Source organism: Bubalus kerabau, chromosome 7 (genome assembly GCF_029407905.1).
Source record: "Bubalus kerabau isolate K-KA32 ecotype Philippines breed swamp buffalo chromosome 7, PCC_UOA_SB_1v2, whole genome shotgun sequence".
NCBI classification, from domain to species: domain Eukaryota; kingdom Metazoa; phylum Chordata; class Mammalia; order Artiodactyla; family Bovidae; genus Bubalus; species Bubalus kerabau.
In genome coordinates this window covers 30303370-30321858 of record NC_073630.1, presented here as the reverse complement: position 1 = coordinate 30321858, position 18489 = coordinate 30303370, and the positions used below count along the sequence as shown (strand labels likewise).

The 18489-nt window shown below is 41.2% G+C and overlaps 1 protein-coding gene across 1 annotated transcript in view; it reads left to right on the top strand.

Moving 5' to 3' along the window:
• The first annotated feature begins 10477 nt into the window (after positions 1–10477).
• Positions 10478–18489, top strand: part of COL25A1 (collagen type XXV alpha 1 chain) — a 494071-nt gene continuing 486059 nt past the window's right edge. The window contains exons 1-2 of the mRNA XM_055587935.1: positions 10478–11575; positions 12656–12725. Coding sequence (XP_055443910.1) covers positions 11279–11575; positions 12656–12725 — 367 coding nt within the window. The 5' untranslated portion in view covers positions 10478–11278. The remainder of the gene's footprint in view (positions 11576–12655; positions 12726–18489) is intronic.

The window sequence follows — 18489 nt, the reverse complement described above, 5'->3', positions numbered from 1 at the left end:
GAAGAAACCCATAGGTGGGATAGAATTGGAAAAAAGATGGAGACCTTGGAGACTCACATATCAATAATTATCAAAATATGGGGCTTGAGTTCTTTAGCCACTTGAAGCAGATTTACTTTTGTAAATGATGCTTTTCTAATTGTTCGCTAGACAAGTTTTGTATGCATTGTATTTTAACTTGCAAGTTGTATAAATTCACCATCTGCTATCATTACAAAAGTGTTTGGAAAAGAGGTTACTTAGTTGAGAAAAAGGTTACTGAAAAGAAACAGTCAATCATTCTAGGAACTTTGTGAAGCTGAGATTGTATAAGGTTCCCTGAATTGGACTTGTTGCTATGATAACATGACGAGCTGCCAACTTGTTGATAAAATTGTATTTCACATCAGTCTTGGTGTAAGACCAGTCAGAGAAATTTCCTATTCAGGTGTGAGATGTGTAATAGATGACTATATAATGAGTGGTCTGAAAAACATAATGAGGTGATTAAAATACATAACTTACCTGGATTTTTGCCTATAGCCTACTGCCAGACCCCTCCTGATGCCACACTCTACCCATTTGCAATGATTTTCATCCAATACTAACTTCTAGGAATTTATGTAAACACATGTCTATCGGACGCATTAGTGACAAGAGTAAGAACATGTCTACCATATTAGCAGTGAGCTACATATCCCTTGTTCATTATAGTAAATGACATCTCAAAACGTGAGACCTCAAATATTCTTCGCAATGTCAACATGCTTGAGGAAAATGATTGCTTTTCACAAACAAGCACTTTTAGTTTTAATGATTATTTAGGGGTGTTGGAACAACATGTCAGACGTGTCCTGTTGGGAGAATTGAATACAATTTGTTAATTTTTTTTTTCTTTTTAGCTATAGATTCTAACTGTAATATTGTCTTTCAATTTTTATACGTGTCTGTGGTAGATAGGTTTATGAATGAGATGCTAAATCTTGATGATTTTAATGTTTGCATTTTGTTGAATACTTGGTTTAATGGAAAGCGGTTTAATAACCAAGTTTTTTTCTGATTTTAAAAACTGAGGTAAAGTTCACGATGCACAATTAGCCATTTAAAAGTATACAATTCGTGTCATTTAGTTTATTCACACTGTTGTGTAACCACCACCGCTTCCTAGTTCTAAGACTATTTCATCACCCTGGAGGAAAACCTCTATGCCTGTGAGTGATCACTGCCCCATTCTCTATCACTATTCCTTTCAAAAAAAAAAAAAAATAGATTTCAAGGCCCATGCAGATGATTGTTCAAATATCCTGGTGTGTCTGTATTTTATTTAACCTAATAATCTTGTTGTACAGCTTACCTCAGCCATTTGCCTCCAAGGTCATATTCTAGATCAGTAGTCCTCAGTTAGAATCAGAATTAGCTCTTAATTAGAATTGGTTGGGGAGTTTTTAAATGATATCAGTGATAGTCCTTCTCCAGCATAATTACATCAAAGCCTCCTGGGATATGACCTGAGCATCCTCATTTCCAATGTGACACCAGGGTTGAGAATCACTGCCCAGACACTGCCATCACCAATCACTTTATAACATGCCTCATATCAAATACTCCACTCCTCAGGTGCTACCTGCTAATTTTCCATCTCACTGGTTTGAATAAACTAATTCCAGTAAATCTTCCATTGGAATTTATAATCGACTCATCTCAGCATCTTTTCACTGTCCCTCATACCTCTAGCGTTTATACTTTCCTTATGTGGTTATATTGACGGCCCCCAGTGAATCCTGCCTCTAGTATTCATGCCCTTGTGTAGTCCCCCCCAACCCCCAACCCCCACTAGAAATAATGCTAGCTATGTGACGTGCTTTAACCCCTAAAATGTGGTAGAAAGGACACTGCTGTTTGAGAAGCCTAGCTACCCTGCTGGAGGGACCATGTGAAAGGACCACTTTTGTTGTTTAGTCCCTAAGACATGTCCAGCTCTTTTGTGACCCCATGGACTGTAGCCCACCCAGCTCCTCTGTCCATAGGATTTCCCAGGCAAGAATTCTGGGGTGGGTTGCCATTTCCTTCTCCAGGGGATCTTCACGATTCAAGGATTGAGCCTGTGTCTCTTGCATTGGCAGGTGGATTCTTAACTACTGAGCCACCAGGGAAGCACAGAAAAACTATACAAAGAAGCTAAGTGAAGAGGAAGAGGCCCTGAGGGAACAGGTACTAGAGCTGAGAAATGCAAATGACAGTAAGGCTCCTGGCTCCAGAGAGTCCAGGTGATTTCAGCATGCAATGCTGAGACCCACTCAACTTTGAAAGTTGAGAACCATACCAAAAGCATGCTCTATAGAGGCATACTAAACTGATGAGAAAACTGAGGCACAGAAAAGTTAAGCAATTTACCCCCAATTACATAGCTATCAAATGGTGCAGCTGGATTATGGGTTTAGGTTGTCTGGCCTTGGAGTCTGGACTTGTAACCATGATCTGAGTCAATGCTACAAACATGTTTTGTCTACTTAGCATTATAACAAAAAGTCGGTTGATTTGGTAAATTCAATGAAATGTTGCTTCTTATTAGAATTAGCAATATAATTGGCATATTTTTGGGAAAATCCAGTAAGTGAGATTATGTATACATGTATGCATGCCAAGTCGCTTCAATCATGTCCGACTCTGTGCAACCCCATAGATGGTAACCCCACCAGACTCCTCTGTCCACAGGATTCTCTAGGCAAGAATACTGGAGTGGGTTGCCATTTCCTTCTCCAAAGTGAGATTATAATCCCACATAATTTAAGGTTTAAGAAAAAATTCACCTCTTCTCTAAAGACAAATAAAACAAAACAAAAACAAAATAGCAAACCACATAAAACTGACTCTGCAGAGAGAAATGGGATTTTGGAGGACAAGTTAACCTCAAAAATTAATAGTGCTAAAAAAAGATATTTTCTAAAGTGAAATATTTTTCTCTCACATAATAATATCTAAAAATAACATAACATGATTATTCAATGCCTTATTTTGGTCAGAGAATCTTTCTAAATACAAGTAAGACATCAAAATTTGGAGTGTGTGTTAATTCACCTCTCTGCTATATATCCACTATTGATAAACCTCTTAGAAGCCTATGGGAATGGATTATGTTCTCCCCTGCCTTTTTAAAAAAATGAACACATTTAACTACATTAAAATATTTTCCTTCTATCTTCAATTTTCCTCTTTATCTTGTTTTTCTTACATTCACCTTTTTTTCTTACTTTAACTTCCTACTGTGTCTCTCTGTCAGAAGTCTTTGTTTATTTCTTTTTTCTGGGGTCTGAACATTGATAACAGGAATTGTAGCAGAAGCGCTGTCTTCTGGGTCAGGACGCTGGCTAGGCTAGCATTAGAAGGAGGAGAGATGAGAGTGATTGAATAGCTTGACTAGTTGATTCTTTTTGAGTCGCACCAATGGGAGGCATCAAAGAAACAGAACATATTTTACTGCTTAATATGTCTTAATAGAGGGCATCCTAATTTTGCTGCGATAGAAGACATATCTTTCCAATTTTTTCCCGGTGGGTGTGTCAGTAAAACAAGAATGCATCAAAAGAGATTGTTATTGTGGGGCCTGCTTGCCATTCTGCTGTTTACGATACCGCTTACGAAGCTGTCACAGATAAAGACTGATTTCTTGTGACTCTGAATCTGTTAGCTTCTAACAGATTATCTATTGTAACCACAATTATTATTACCACAGTGAATGAAACAATACAAACATTAATTATATTTCTGATAATAAAAAGTCCTAAAATCAAAGAACTGGCAAAGCCATATTCCTTCTGGACACTCTAGGGGAGAATTTCTTTCTTGACTTCTTCGTTGTCTAGAAACTGCCCATAGACTTTGGCTTTGAGTTCCAATTTCAAAGCTAGTATTCACATCACTCTGACCTCTGCATCTCCTCCTACTCTGAAATCTTGTTTTCCTCTTACAAGGACCCTTGCAGTTATATTGGGCCCACCCACATAATCAAAGAAAATCTCCCTATCTCAAGATCCTTAACTTCTCACACCTGCAATCCATTTTGTCAAGTAAGGTAACATTCCTCATTACAGGTTTTGGAAGACCTGTAGACATCTTTGGAATGTAGACATCTTTGGAAATCCATTATTTTTCCAATCACCAACCAGCTGCCATTGATATTATCCAAGAGATAAATTGGGGTCAGCTAGACTCCACCATTTTTAGTGCGATTTTTACTTTTTTGAATCCTTATTCATACAAGGAGCCAAAACAAACAGAACAACAGGGTTTCAAATGCCCAGAGTATCCTTGATCCAGATATTCTCTGTGCTTGATGCAGAGAAATCAAGGTTTTGAAATCCTAGCGCTAATGACTGGTACATTTCTGGTATACAATGCCCATCAAACAAATAAAGGAACACTGATCCTCTGGATAATGATTCCAAATCCACAGAATTCCAGCTCTCCCTTTCCACTGAGATCTGGCAATTCTGAGAGGCTGTGAGAATTCTTTTTTTCAACTTTTTATTTTATATTAGAGTATAGCTGATTAACAAAGTTGTAAGAGTTTCAAGTGGACAGCAATTGGACTCAGCAATACATGTACATGTATCCATGTTCCTCTAAGCTTCCCTCCCATCTAGGCTGCCACATAACACTGAGCAGAGTTCCTTGTGCTATACAATAGGTCCTTGTTGGTACATTTAAGAATTGTTAATATACCTTCTCAGGGCCAATTTCCACAAAGGATAGTATAAGAACATTACATCACCCTAATTAAATGTGTGACCTACTGTCAGCCTCCATCAGCACAGAAAATGGCTTTTCTATTTAAGTGTTAACAGCATGGTGCCTTGCCCCAAAGAAAAGTTCCTCATACTCTTTGTTTCTGTACCTTCATTAGAGAAACTGGCATGGAGAGTGTGAGCGGAAAGATGAACAAAGAGGAAGGTGAGATGACAGACATCAGGTGTTGACGTATAAGACAGGGTTTACCACCCTTGGGACAATAGAAAGTATTGAAGGAATTTAGGTGGATAGGGAGAGGAGGACATGGGAGAAGTCAAGGGTTATTTACTGCGTATTTTGGCTTGGGGATGCTGGATGAATGGCGGCTCCATTCACTGAATAAAGGAGGAAGAGCAGGGTTTGGAGGGAAGATGCAGGTCAAGTTGTAATTGCTTAGGACATCCAAGTGGAAATGGTTATATGGCTCAGGAGAGAGGTTTGGGCTTGTAATATGGGTTTATCATTCATCAGTGTAAATACAGTAACACAGAGCAAGACTGGAGACAGTGTACAGAGTTAGAAGAGAAGATGGCACAAGATAGAGTCCCGAGGAGCACTGATATTTAGAGAATAGGGAGAGGAAAAGCCTGAAAAGAAGCTTAAGGAATGGTAAAACAGGTAACTGGGAAATCTGCAAGAGTTGACGTGTTAAAAATTTTGTACCCATGCCTTGGGAGCTATTATTGGAAATATGTTTTGGTTCAGTTCAGTTCAGTCGCTCAGTCGTGTCTGACTCTTTGTGACCCCATGGACTGCAGCACAACAGGCTTCCCTGTGCATCACCAACTCCCGGAGTTTACTCGAACTCATGTCCATTGAGTCGGTGATACAATCCAACCATCTCATCCTCTGTTGTCTCCTTCTCCCCTGGCCTTCAATCTTTCCCAGCATCAGGGTCTTTTCAAATGAGTCATTTCTTCACATCAGGTGGCCAAAGAATTGGACTTTCAGCTTCAGCACCAGTCCTTCCAATGAATATTCAAGACTGATCTCCTTTAGGATGAACTGGTTGGATCTCCTTACAGTCCAAGGGACTCTCAAGAGTCTTCTCCAACACCACAGTTCAAAAGCATCAATTCTTCTGCGCTCAGTTTTCATTATAGTCCAACTCTCACATCCATACATGACTACTGGAAAAACCATAGCTTTGACTAGATGGACCTTTGTTGGCAAAGTAATGTCTCTGGTTTTTAATATGCTGTCTAGGATGGTCATAACTTTTCTTCCAAGGAGCAAGCTTCTTTTAATTTCATGGCTGCAGTCCCCATCTGCAGTGATTTTGGAGACCAAGAAAATAAAGTCTCTCACTGTTTCCATTGTTTTCCCATCTATTTGCCAAGAAGTGATGGGACCAGATGCCATGATCTTAGTTTTCTGAATGTTGAGCTTTAAGCCAACTTTTTCACTCTCCTCTTTCACTTTCATGAAGAGGCTCTCTAGTTCTTCTTTGCTTTCTGCCATAAGGGTGGTGTTATCTGCATATCTGAGGTTATTGATATTTCTCCCTGCAATCTTGATTCCAGCTTGTGCTTCATCCAGTCCAGAATTTCTCATGATGTACTCTGCATATAAGTTAAATAAACAGGTGACAATATACAGCCTTGACATACTCCTTTTCCTATTTGGAACCAGTCTGTTGTTCTATGTCCAGTTCTAACTGTTGCTTCTGGACCTACATACAGATTTCTTAAGAGGCAAGTCAGGTGGTGGTCTGGTACTCCCATCTCTTGAAGGATTTTCCACAGTTTGTGGTGATCCACACAGTCAAAAGCTTTGGCATAGTCAATAAAGCAGAAATCGATGTTTTCTGGAACTCGCTCACTTTTTTATTGATCCAGTGGATGTTGGCAATTTGATCTCTGTTTCCTCTGCCTTTTCTAAAACCAGCTTGAACATCTGGAAGTTTTCAGTTCATGTACTGTTGAAGCCTGTCTTGGAGAATTTTGAGCATTACTTTGCTAGCGTGTGAGATGAGTGCAATTGTGCAGTAGTTTGAGCACTCTTTGGCATTGCCTTTCTTTGGGATTAGAATGAAAACTGACCTTTTTCAGTCCTGTGGCCACTGCTGAGTTCTCCAAATTTGCTGGCATATTGTGTGTAGCACTTTCACAGCATCAACTTTTAGCTGATTTGAAATAGCTCAACTGGAATTCCATCACCTCCACTAGCTTTGTCCATAGTGATGCTTCCTAAGGCCCACTGGACTTCATAATCCAGGATGTCTGACTCAAGGTGAATGATCACACCATCATGGTTATCTGGGTCATGAAGATCTTTTTTGTATAGTTCTTTTGTGTATTCTTGCCACCTCTTCTAAATATCTTCTGCTTCTGTTAGGTTCATACCATTTCTGTCCTTTATTGTGCCCATCTTGCATGAAATATTCCCTTGGTATCTCTAATTTTCTTGAAGAGATCTCTAGTCTTTCCCATTCTATTGTTTTCCTCTATTTCTTTTCATTGATCATTGAGGAAGGCTTTCTTATCTCTCCTTGTATTTGGAATTCTGCATTCAAATGGGTATATCTTTCCCTTTCTCCTTTGCCTTTCACTTTTCTTCTTTTCAGATCTATTTGTAAGGCCTCTTCAGACAACCATTTTGCCTTTTTGGATTTCTTTATCTTGGGGGTGGTCTTGATCACTGCCTCCTGTACAATGTCATGAACCTCCGTCTGTAGTTCTTCAGGCACTCTGTCTGTCTATCAGATCTAATCCTTTGAATCTATTTGTCACTTCCACTGTATAATCATAAGGGATTTGATTTAGGTCATACATGAATGGTCTGGTGGTTTTCCCTATTTTCTTCAATTTAAGTCTGTTAATGTCAATAAGGAGTTTATGATCTGAGCTACATTCAGCTCCTGGTCTTGTTTTTGCTGACTGTATAGAGTTCTCCATCTTTGGCTGCAAAGAATATAATCAGTATGATTTCGGTGTTGACCATCTGGTGATGTCCATGTGCAGAGTTTTCTCTTGTGTTGTTGGAAGAGGGTGTTTGCTATGACCAGTGTGTTCTCTTGGCAAAACTCTATTAGCCTTTGCCCTGCTTTGTTCTGTACTCCAAAGCCAAATTTGCCGGTTACTCCAGGTGTTTCTTGACTTCCTACTTTTGCATTCCAGTCCCCTATTATGAAAAGGACATATTTTTGGGTGTTAGTTATAGAGGGTCTTATAGGTCTTCATCTTCAGCTTCTTCAGCATTACTGGTTGGGACATAGACTTCGATTACTGTGATATTGAATGGTTTGCTTTGGAAATAAACAGAGATCATTCTGTTGTTTTTGAGATTGCCTCCAAGTACTGCATTTTGGACTCTTTTGTTGACTATGATGGCTACTCCATTTCTTCTAAGGGATTCTTGCTCACAGTAGTAGATATAATGGTCATTTGAGTTAAATTCACCCATTCCAGTCCATTTTACTTCTCTGATTCCTAAAATGTCAATGTTCACTCTCGCCATCTCCTGTTTGACCACTTCCAATTTGCCTTGATTCATGGACCTAACATTCCAGCTTCCTATGCAATATTGCTCTTTACATCATTGGACTTTACTTCCATCACCAGTCACATCCACAACTGGGTATTGTTTTTGCTTTGGCTCCCTCTCTTCATTCTTTCTGGAGTTATTTCTCTACTGATCTCTAGTAGCATATTGGGCACCTACCGACTTGGGGAGTTCATCTTTCAGTGTCCTATCTTTTTGCCTTTTCATACTGTTCATGGGGTTCTAAGGCAAGAATACTGAAGCATGTTTAATCACAGCTAAATGTGACTTGCAAATTGTTTCCTTATATCTAAAATGGAGCCAGTAATTTCTTCCTTGCATCACAGGATTATGTGTTTTAAATGAAAAAAGTATATTTGAAAATATTTTGCAAAGTGTTACTCCAGTGGTCTCAAATTTTAGTTTGCCTCAAAATCATTAGGAAGATGTGTTAAAATGCAGATTGCAGTGTTTCTGATTAATAAGTAGTAGTTTCTGAGTCAGTAGATGTTGGGTGCATGATAAGTCGCTTCAGGTGTGTTAGACTCTTTGAGACCCCATGGACTGTAGCCCGCCAAACTCCTCCTGTCCATGGGATTCTCTAAGCAAGAATACTGGAGTGGATTGCCATTTTCTCCTCCAGGGGAATCTTCCCCATCCAGGGATGGAACCCATATCTCTTAGATCTCCTGCATTGCAGGCAGGTTCTTTACCACTAGCACCACCTGAGAGGCTCTAGGTGGTGGGTGAAGACCTAGAATCTGAATTTTGCATAAGATCTCAGAAGATACTGATGTTTCAGTCTGGAGCCCCTCTATGAGAACTACTGTGTAATCCATTGTGTAGTGCAAATGTAAGGAATTAGGCTTTTGATTTTATAGCAGAATTCACTGTTTTCCTCTGATTTGGGTTTTATACCCTAATTTTTTTTAAAGTTGTGTCCTCCATCAGCAAGGTTGTTGAAATATCTCTACCCTGCTTCACACCTAGTAATGCTGTTGTTCAGTCATTCAGTCCTGTCCAACTCTTTGCAATCCCATGGACTGTAACCCACCAAGCTCCTCTGTCCATGGGATTTCCCAGGCAAGAATATTGGAGTGTGTTGCCATTTCCTTTTCCAAGGGATCTTCCCCACCTAAGGATGGAACCTTCGACTCCCATTGGCAGGCAGGTTCTCTACCACTGAGCCATCTGGGAAGCCCTTGTACCTAGCAATACTTGTTTACATTTATGACATATCAGTTTACTATTTTGTTGATTGTTTACAAGAGTGAGCAACAATTTGCCGATTAATCTTGATTAAGAAGGATATGAAAAACATGATGTTGTATTTCTCGTGGGGAGAAGGAGCTAAGAAGGAACTCTGGAGTAAGAGGTAGAATTGTTTTTTTCTTTGAAGTCGATTAGATATAGAATGCTACTTGTTACCTACTTTCAAAAACCCCCCTGGAAACTTGTAATTTGATCCAGAGGGCTCAGCAGGAGGAGAGACAGGTAAAAGGAAAAGTTGACCTCATTCTTCAGTCCTTTCAGAAATTCTGAGAAATGTGTGTATCTCAACACTCCGTTCTTTAGTCCCACAAAACAGGGAATCAGGAAAATGCATTAGCACCCTAGTACAGATTAGGAGCACCGGGCGGAGAGGAGGCTCAACACCAGCAAGCCAGAAGGAAACTGGGGGAGGGGAGAGAGAATCTCCCGAGTCGGAGACGGCAGTGCGGCCGTGGGAAGACAGGGAAGTGGGGAAATGTACTTCAGGCGTCAGCCAGACACTCGGCCTCCAGGCATGTGGGAAGGCGAGGGAGGAGGGAAGAAGGCTCTGCACCAAGTCGAGATCGCCGGAGCTCCCGCCACTGCTTCCGAGGGAAGATATAGAGAGCTAGAGCTTTCTGCTTCCCCCTCTTCTCTCCTGGAGGCCATTTCTCCACATTTAACCGGGATAAAATGGGGGCACCGCGCCGAGTCAGAGCAAGCCAGGATCGCCATCCCCCAACTGCCGACCCTGCTTCGGCCCCCGGCCCAGGCGGGGCGAACTGGCCTTAGGGGACGCTGAAGTTACTCGGAGAAAGAGGGAGGGTTCGCCAAGCTGCTCTCCAATCGCCTTGGCAGCTCCAGTTATTTGCATCTATTATGCTAATGAAAGACCTCCGGCTCCGCTCCCACCCGAGCGGCCCGCCCCTCCGGGGCTCTCCCCGGTCCCGCCCACGGGCTGGGCGAAGGTGAATATATTATGCTAATAAGGCGGGCCTCTGCCAGCCTCGGGAAGGGGGGCGCACTGCCACGGGAGCCGCGGGCTGGAGGCCGCTCGTCGAGAGTGGGTCGGGGGAGGGACGCCGCTCGTCGGAGCGCGCGCGCGCTCATACACGAGCATCCCGAAGGGTATTTAAGGCTCGTACACGCCGGGCTGCGGAGATACTTCGGGCGGCCGCGACTCGGGCCTCGCGACTCGCGTTTTCTCCTTGGGTATTTCTTTCTCCTCTCTGCTCTTCCCCACTTGGCCACCCTTTTTGCACTGCGCTCTCGTGGTCTGTGTCAGCCTTTTTGCCTGGAACTGAATCTAGGTGGGAAACGGAGATAAAACACCGAATAGGTAGAAATAAGGGAAACTAACAGAGGCGCAACAGGTCCGGTGCTCTGTGGCAAGGGTCAGCGGCGGCCCATCGCAGCGCCTCTGCCGCTGTCCCCTGGACCCCGCGCGGCCGCTCTCTTCAGAGGAGGTCCCCGTCCTCGGAGGGGCCAGGAGGGACACCGGGGGGTGGGTTTCATTCGGGATTTTACCTTATCGCCACCGGTCCGCGGACTGAGGGTGCTTTCCCCTCGCAGCTGGGAGGGGAGAAGAAAGCGGAGGATGGTCCAGGTCTGCTGTTCTCGGCGCTGATCCATCCTTGCGCTCCGGCTCCGGCTCCGACTCCGCCAACTAGTTGTGCAGCTATCGGGACGAACTTTGCAGGAATCATCCTTTTTCTTTTAAGATTATTGGAAGTGCTAGAGGGTGGGAGGCGAAGCCGAGACAGCCGACCCCGCCACAATGCTGGTGAAGAAGCAAGCAGGGAAAGGAGGGGGGCGGGAGCCGGGCTCAGAGGACCGGAGCCCAGCCGGGCAGCGTTGTGCCCGCCCCGTGTCGCCGTGCGCGGCCCTGGCGACCCTCCTGTCGGTGGTGGCCGTGATGTCTTGTCTGTACCTGGGGGTGAAAACCAACGACCTCCAGGCGAGGATCGCTGCCCTCGAGTCTGCCAAAGGAGACCCTTCCATCCGTCTGCTGCCTGATTGTGTGGATCAGCTCAAAGCAATGGTGCAAGAGAAAGTGGAGCGACTTCTGGCTCAGGTGTGAAAGGCTGGGTGTATTTTGTACGTGGATAACATCTTACAGTCGCGAGTCTGTGTACATGACCAACCTCTGCCTTACTATATGCAGATGTGGTATGGCTTGTGTACACATATGTGTTAGGCCACCGTCTCTGCTTACTGTAGCATATATTTGTATATGCACATCCTCTCATACCACCCTCTCTGTATCATCTTCCCTTACTCTTCTTAATGTTTGCATGCTAAACATATATGGAAGTCTAAAAGGGGGAAAGGTGGCTAGAATGGCACCTAGGCTGGCATTTTAGCTCTTTTTAGTTTCTGAAGCTGTGTGTGGATCTTTCCCAATGTGGAGAATATTTCTTGCAGAGATAACATCTGTTAGATCCTTCATACGGTATAAGAAGGTTAGGGTCATTTGTGTCATTAACATAGCGATAGGATTGGAAATCACTCTTAAAAGTGAAATAACTACATGTGATTTTATTACTTCACGCATTGAATATTTTCATGTTAAATGTTTAAAAGAAAAAAATAGTTGCCTTGTTTATTTATTTTTGGTAAAGGATGCAGTGCCATGGGTGTTTGTGAATGCAGAGCCATTGGAGTTGAGAGTTGAAAGGAATCTGTGTTTTGTTCATCAAAACCAGGAGTGCTTTAGAGTCCAGTTAGGGGATTTTCTGGGACTTGCTCTTTCAACAGAGAGGTTGTCTGGCAGTAGTGGCAGCACAGCAGGATAAGTAGTTGACATTTATGGGTAAAATATTGGTTGTTTTAAAACTCTTAGCTTACCTAAAACTGCAGCATGTTAATACTGATTCTGTACAATGACTGCATGTGCCTGAGCTGAGAGGGAGGGTGATGGTAGTTGAAGAATGAAGAACGATGTTATACAAGTCCCACAGTCTTGATACCATCTCAATGGTCGTTTTCTTTTTTTTAGGGCCTGGGTACTGTTACCTTTTGACTAGAGTCCAAGTACATATGTAAACGTTAGTTATGCAGGCTGGTAAATCAGGCATATAGCCAGAGAGTCCCTAAAGAATCCATTTCTCTGCAATGCTACTGATGATTGTTAATACCTCTTCTTTTCCTCCAGAAGTCCTATGAACATATGGCTAAAATAAGAATCGCGAGAGAAGCACCTTCAGAATGCAATTGCCCGGCAGGTAAAATGGAACTTATTTCATAAGGTTTCCTCCATAGCAGAGCATTTTAAAACAAAGGTCCTATGTCTGTCAAGTCTACCTGTAATAATAGTAAAGAAAGAATGCAGACCCAACTTACTTTAATAAAATCAACATGTCTGGGTAAAAGAATGGCAGATAAAGCCACAAATATTATTTTAAGCAGCATACCAAGGTCTGCTAAGGGCAAGCGAAGAAGATAGAGATCTTCATCAAAGAAAATACCTGCAAGATGATGTCCAAAAACAAAGTTCTTAGTTTCACAGATTGAAAATTATTCTTTGGTTTTACTTCCTTTTGTTATCTATAGTGAGAAGGATTGCAGAACACATTAAACTTGAACTCCTTCGTGGCTGATACTGCATTAGTACAGATTTCTGTTTGTTCCCCTTGATGGACGATCATGATAGCAAACCACCTTCACTTCTTTGCCTGCTTTTATTTTCTATAAGAAAGGTTCTCTCTCCTATCCTATAGCAATGAGGACTGAAAAGAAATTAGTTGTTTCTCTTGAGCTTCTCATTACCAACTACTGTGTTCTCAATGACTTCTCAGAAAAGGCTGTTACATTTTTACCATTTTTCTGTGTGGCTTTAGGAAACTATATTAATGACCTCCTTCTATATTCGTAGAAGGAGGGAGGAGAAAGACATCAATGAATCAAAATCTCTGGGTAATCATTAAATCTTCCTTCACAGACCTCTGAGGCTTGGTGGTCAGTCTTCTGTAGACCTACAATTTAAAAGCCTTTGGAATATGTCCATTGGAAAGTATCTAGTGGCTTCAGCTGAGAGAAGTCATGAAAAACTCCCATGAGTCTTGAGATTTTTGTTTCAGATAAATGTTGTTAATGTATTTCTGAACAAATTAGTTTCTTTTATCATCATGTATAGGAAAGTAAGCCTCTTACATTTTCTTTCATGTTCAGGAATATGATACTTAGTTACTTACACTGTATGGAAAGACTAGTTCCTATATTTTTTTCACATTCTGAGGTTTTTGCCTCATGACAATTTGTTTTGACACAGCTAAACCAGGTACCATATTTAGAAATTTCAAATGTCAGCTCCTGATCATATGTCATTAAAATGTCACTGTTTATATTTTGCTATATTATCGACCATAATGGAGCTGTATTTTTGGAAAATGAAGCCCTTTCAATTGAGAAGGCATATAAATTAGGTAACAGGAAAACAAAGAATTAATGTTTACATTGCATGTTTCATTCTTAGTTGTTTCAAGTTGGGAAAGATCTCAGAAGTCAGAAATTCAAGAAAGGCCCTTTTCTAGTGCAGGAATTAGCCCACAACAACCTCATCAGCCTGTAGGGATTATTTAAATTCCCAAGACAGTTGGTACAGGACTTCACTGATCATACCACTCAGAATGCAGCGTTTTCTGTATAGAATATTCTCTCTAGCTGTGTGAAAAATGCTTAGTATTTAATTAATGGGATTCTTAGTGAACTTGGTAAAAAGTAGAAAAGTGACAACCACAGCCCCGAGTTCTGTGTTTTTAGGGGTTTTAACTGCTTCATGATGTTTGATGTGAGTTGGTTGTTGAGGTCTAATTTGCAATCTGGAAGAAAGTCATTACGTTTAGAGTCTACCGGAGATAATCTGGGATGATCATTTGGAACCATTTTTCTTCTAAACATAATTTAACAATAAACGGCCATTTCACCATAATAACAGTTAAGTAAGTGATTTCCTGGGCATTCCTGTTGGCTCTTAGGATGGCTGCTTTACTTTCTTGCCACCACTAGAGCTCCACATTACACCAGTTTTCACCAGGTTACTTCAGAGGTAAACTTTTGAAGGTGCATATTCCAATACACAGAATTAGACGGGTTTCTTGCTGACAAATTGCTGTTATAGAAAACACTGTACTCTGCTTGTGGAAGAATGAGACATCATCAAAATAAAGGCAATATGTTGAAAATAGTATCCTGGGGGAAAACCAGCTATTTTGCGTTATGGTCAGCAAGATATTGTTTTAGGGAATGGGCTGGCCAAGAGGATTAGAAAGGAGATACAGCACTTCCCACCTGGTTTGGCTTTCCCCTTTGTTTGCAGTGACTCAGAGTTGTCACCCAGACATCTGTTTGCAGGGCAGAGTGAGACAAGTCTGTGACCTCAGCTCAGTTCCTGTGGAGAGATGCCCACCCCTTGAAGTTGACACTCTTGTTGACAGCCTCCATCACAGAGCCAAGGACTGATAGCAGAGGGCTGCTGTGTTATTTGTGTTCACTTTTTGGTAGAATTCAATACCAGTGAGGTTTATCTAGGTAGGCTATAAACAATCATAGAATTTTTTTTTCCTTTAAATTGGAGTATAATTGCTTTACAGTGTGTTAGTTTCTGCTGTACAACAACGTGAACCAGCTATATGTATACATACAAACCCTTCTTCTTGAGCCTTTTCCCCACCAGCTCCCCCAATCACCCTCTAGGTCATCACAGAACACCAAGCTGAGCTCCTTGTGCTATGCAGCGGCTGCCTACTAGCTGTCTGCTTTGTACGGGGTAGTGGGTATATGTCAGTGCTCCTCTCGCTATTCACCCCCCCTTCTCCTCCCAAACTCCCCCCTATTCCCTGCCCTGTGTCCACAAGTCCCTTCTCTATGTCTGCACGTCTATTGAAAGCTTAACAGAAGAAGGAAATTTTGTGGGAGAGTTTATTTGATAATAAACTATTGTCAAACCGTTTTTCATTGTAGGGGAAGCAATCTTGCATTTAATCTTCACAACAGCCCTAAGAGTTAAATATTAGTAATCTCATTTTATAGGTGGAGAAACTGGGACTCAGAGAAGATGACTAACTTAACATGGTAAAGGCAAGGTCAGGATTCATGCCCACATCTGACTGAGTCAAACACAAAGTCTAATGAGGAATTGAAGATGCGTATAGGTTTTGGAGCTCAACAGCTCTGGATTAGAATCCTAGGTCTGCTACTAAATAACTGTATTACCTTGGTCAGACTAATGAACCTCCCTGTGTTCCAGTTTCCATCTGTTAAAAAAGGGACTAATATTATTTTCCTCATAAGTTGATAGTTTACCTAAATTCTGGCATATTAGTGGCTATTCATTAGATGATATCAGTTACTATTCTTTTTAATATATTGTGTGTTACTTGACTCTGATCTGGTCCATGGGGACATGTGATTATAGGTGGGAAAACTAAGACCTGAAGATGTGTAACTTACTCAAAACCCCATGGCTAGTTAATGACAGGTTTTGGATGGGAACACTGTGCTTAATTAAGCAAACATATCTGTAGGCCATTTATGCAGATAATCAAAGGAGTCAGTATCTCTTGGTGCTACATCAGTGAAGATGTTACAGATACTATATTAGTCTACTAAATTATTTTTACCAAAATTCTAGGAAAAGGTTTTGACCTTGTAGGTAAATTATGATTGTAGTGGATAGAACCATGGCTTAAAAGAGTATGGGAATAAAGAATGTCTTTGCAGTTTTGATGCCAGATGTTTACAAAAAGAAGTACTTTGACTAATTTTCATGCTTATTTTTTAACAGCTTTATTGAAGTATATTTTATAGTATTTAAGGATATGATTTAAAAAATTAAAAACAATTTATGGAGCTGGGAAGCCATCACCACAACCCAATTTTAGATCACTTCATTATTCCCCAAAATTCACATTTACTTTTTTCAGGTGCTCAGGAGAAGGTCTATTTTTTGAATATTTGCTTTAAAGAAACCTCAAAATAAAAAGTTAAAAACCATACAAATTAGAGTTCTGTTTAGTAGAATATTTGATTTAGCAGTAGCTGAACCATGGAAATTCAGCTGACTTCTGTGGCTTGGCCTCTGTAAAGCTTGAGCCTCATAGGAGAGAATAAATCGGCTCTTTCCAATGGCTGTAGAATCCCATTTGGGGTTCTGTTCTTAGAGTCCTACATAAGGTATGTACAGATTAGGCATATTTATGGGAAGGCTTCTATGTTCCAGTTATAAAGACCACTGGGAACCAGACAGATAAACAAATGGTATTTAGATAACAAAGGTTTCTGTACCTTACTCATCAGCTGTGCCTGCCCAGAGTCTTAGAGAAAAGAACCTCTGTGGCGAAATGGGCAGAGAAGGTGAATGGGCAATAAAGAATCCAGAGTTCTAATTGTGATGATTGGTAGTGAACTTTCTTCCATGACAGCATTTCTGGAGGAGCAATCAGGATCTACCAGTAGGACTGTTTTAATGATAGACCCTGGTATATTCAGATAGAGAGCCTGTCCTGACCAAGGGGTTGCTTATTTGTCATTGGGGTCATGGACTATAGATCTGTAAATTAGTTCAACAAAAAATCCTGAAGCTATTTTGTCTGGCAAGTGAGAGAACTTTGGGGGAGTCCCAAAGAGTTGTTCAGTTGCTCAGTCATGTCCAACTCTTTGTGACCCCATGGACTACAGCACACCAGGCTTCCCTGTCCTTCACCATCTCCCACAACTTGCTCAAACTCATGTCCATTGAGTCGGTGATGCCATCCAATCATCTTGTCCTCTATCATCCCCTTCTCCTCCTGCGTTATATCTTTCCCACCATCAGTCTTTTCTAGAGTCAGCTCTTTGCATCAGGTGGCCAAAGTATTGGACCTTCAGCTTCAGCATCAATCATTCCAATGAATATTCAGGGTTGATTTCCTTTAGGATTGAGTATATATAGGTTATTCTTAAATCTTATTTTTGAATAAGGTATATTAATTCTCTTATAACAAAATTTTGATAAAAATATAGTGGAAAAAAAAAAAAAACCCAGAGTTCTAACCCTGGTTTTGCCATTAATGTGTTATACAATCTCAGGGAAATCACTTTCAGGAATGACTTTTACAGACTCTATTTTCGTATCTCCCAGATAGCAGTGTTGGACTAGAATGATTTCGAAGGGCATTTGTCAATCCTCCAGGTATGAAGAGCCTGTTGTGTGCTAAATATCTTGATACAGGGAAAAGGCTGATGAACAAGGCAGACTTGATATCTGCCCTCATGGCACTTACATTTCAATGAGGATGGCAGATATTTGAAATGACTTGAATTCACCAGCCTGACAAGTACAACCCAGAGAAAGTACAGTGTGCTTTGGAGCACATGACCAAAATTTCATCCATACTGTTAATACTATGGATTTTCTTTCCTTTTCGTGCGGGAAGAGACTTTCATAGTAGGAGAAACTCATAACATGAGACAATCTGGCTTCTGATTACAAATAAGAACTTTAGCAATGGATAAAAGTGCACCTGGCTTTTGTCTTTCCAAGAATTTATGGCCAGATGAAGGTACACTGATAGCTGTTTACACTGCTTCCAACTGAAACAAAAAGCGCCTCTAGTATATAAAAGGCTGTGGTAGAGAGCAGGTTGATCTGTTTTTCTACATTTCTTCGGAAAACAGTGAGATTTGGGCTGAATAAGAGGTGAAACTTCCTACTTGGTGGTACTGAAAAGTTCCACTGAATCTGGCTCCTCTGCATTTGCAGGTTATGATGACGTAGTGTAGCGCATCTAGTCATCTACTCAGTGAGTCTAGCCAGAAATAAAAAGGTTTATCCCATAATTTCTGAGGTCCTTCCACACCCTTCAAGTGCATGAAAATGGTTGGATACAAAGTCATATTAAATGTCGGTAAGTAGAAATACCTCTGATTCAGAAATATGAATGCCACAGTCTCTGGTGACTCCTCTTGTGGCAACTTCTCGATTTGGGGTGGAAAATGTTAGCTGTAACT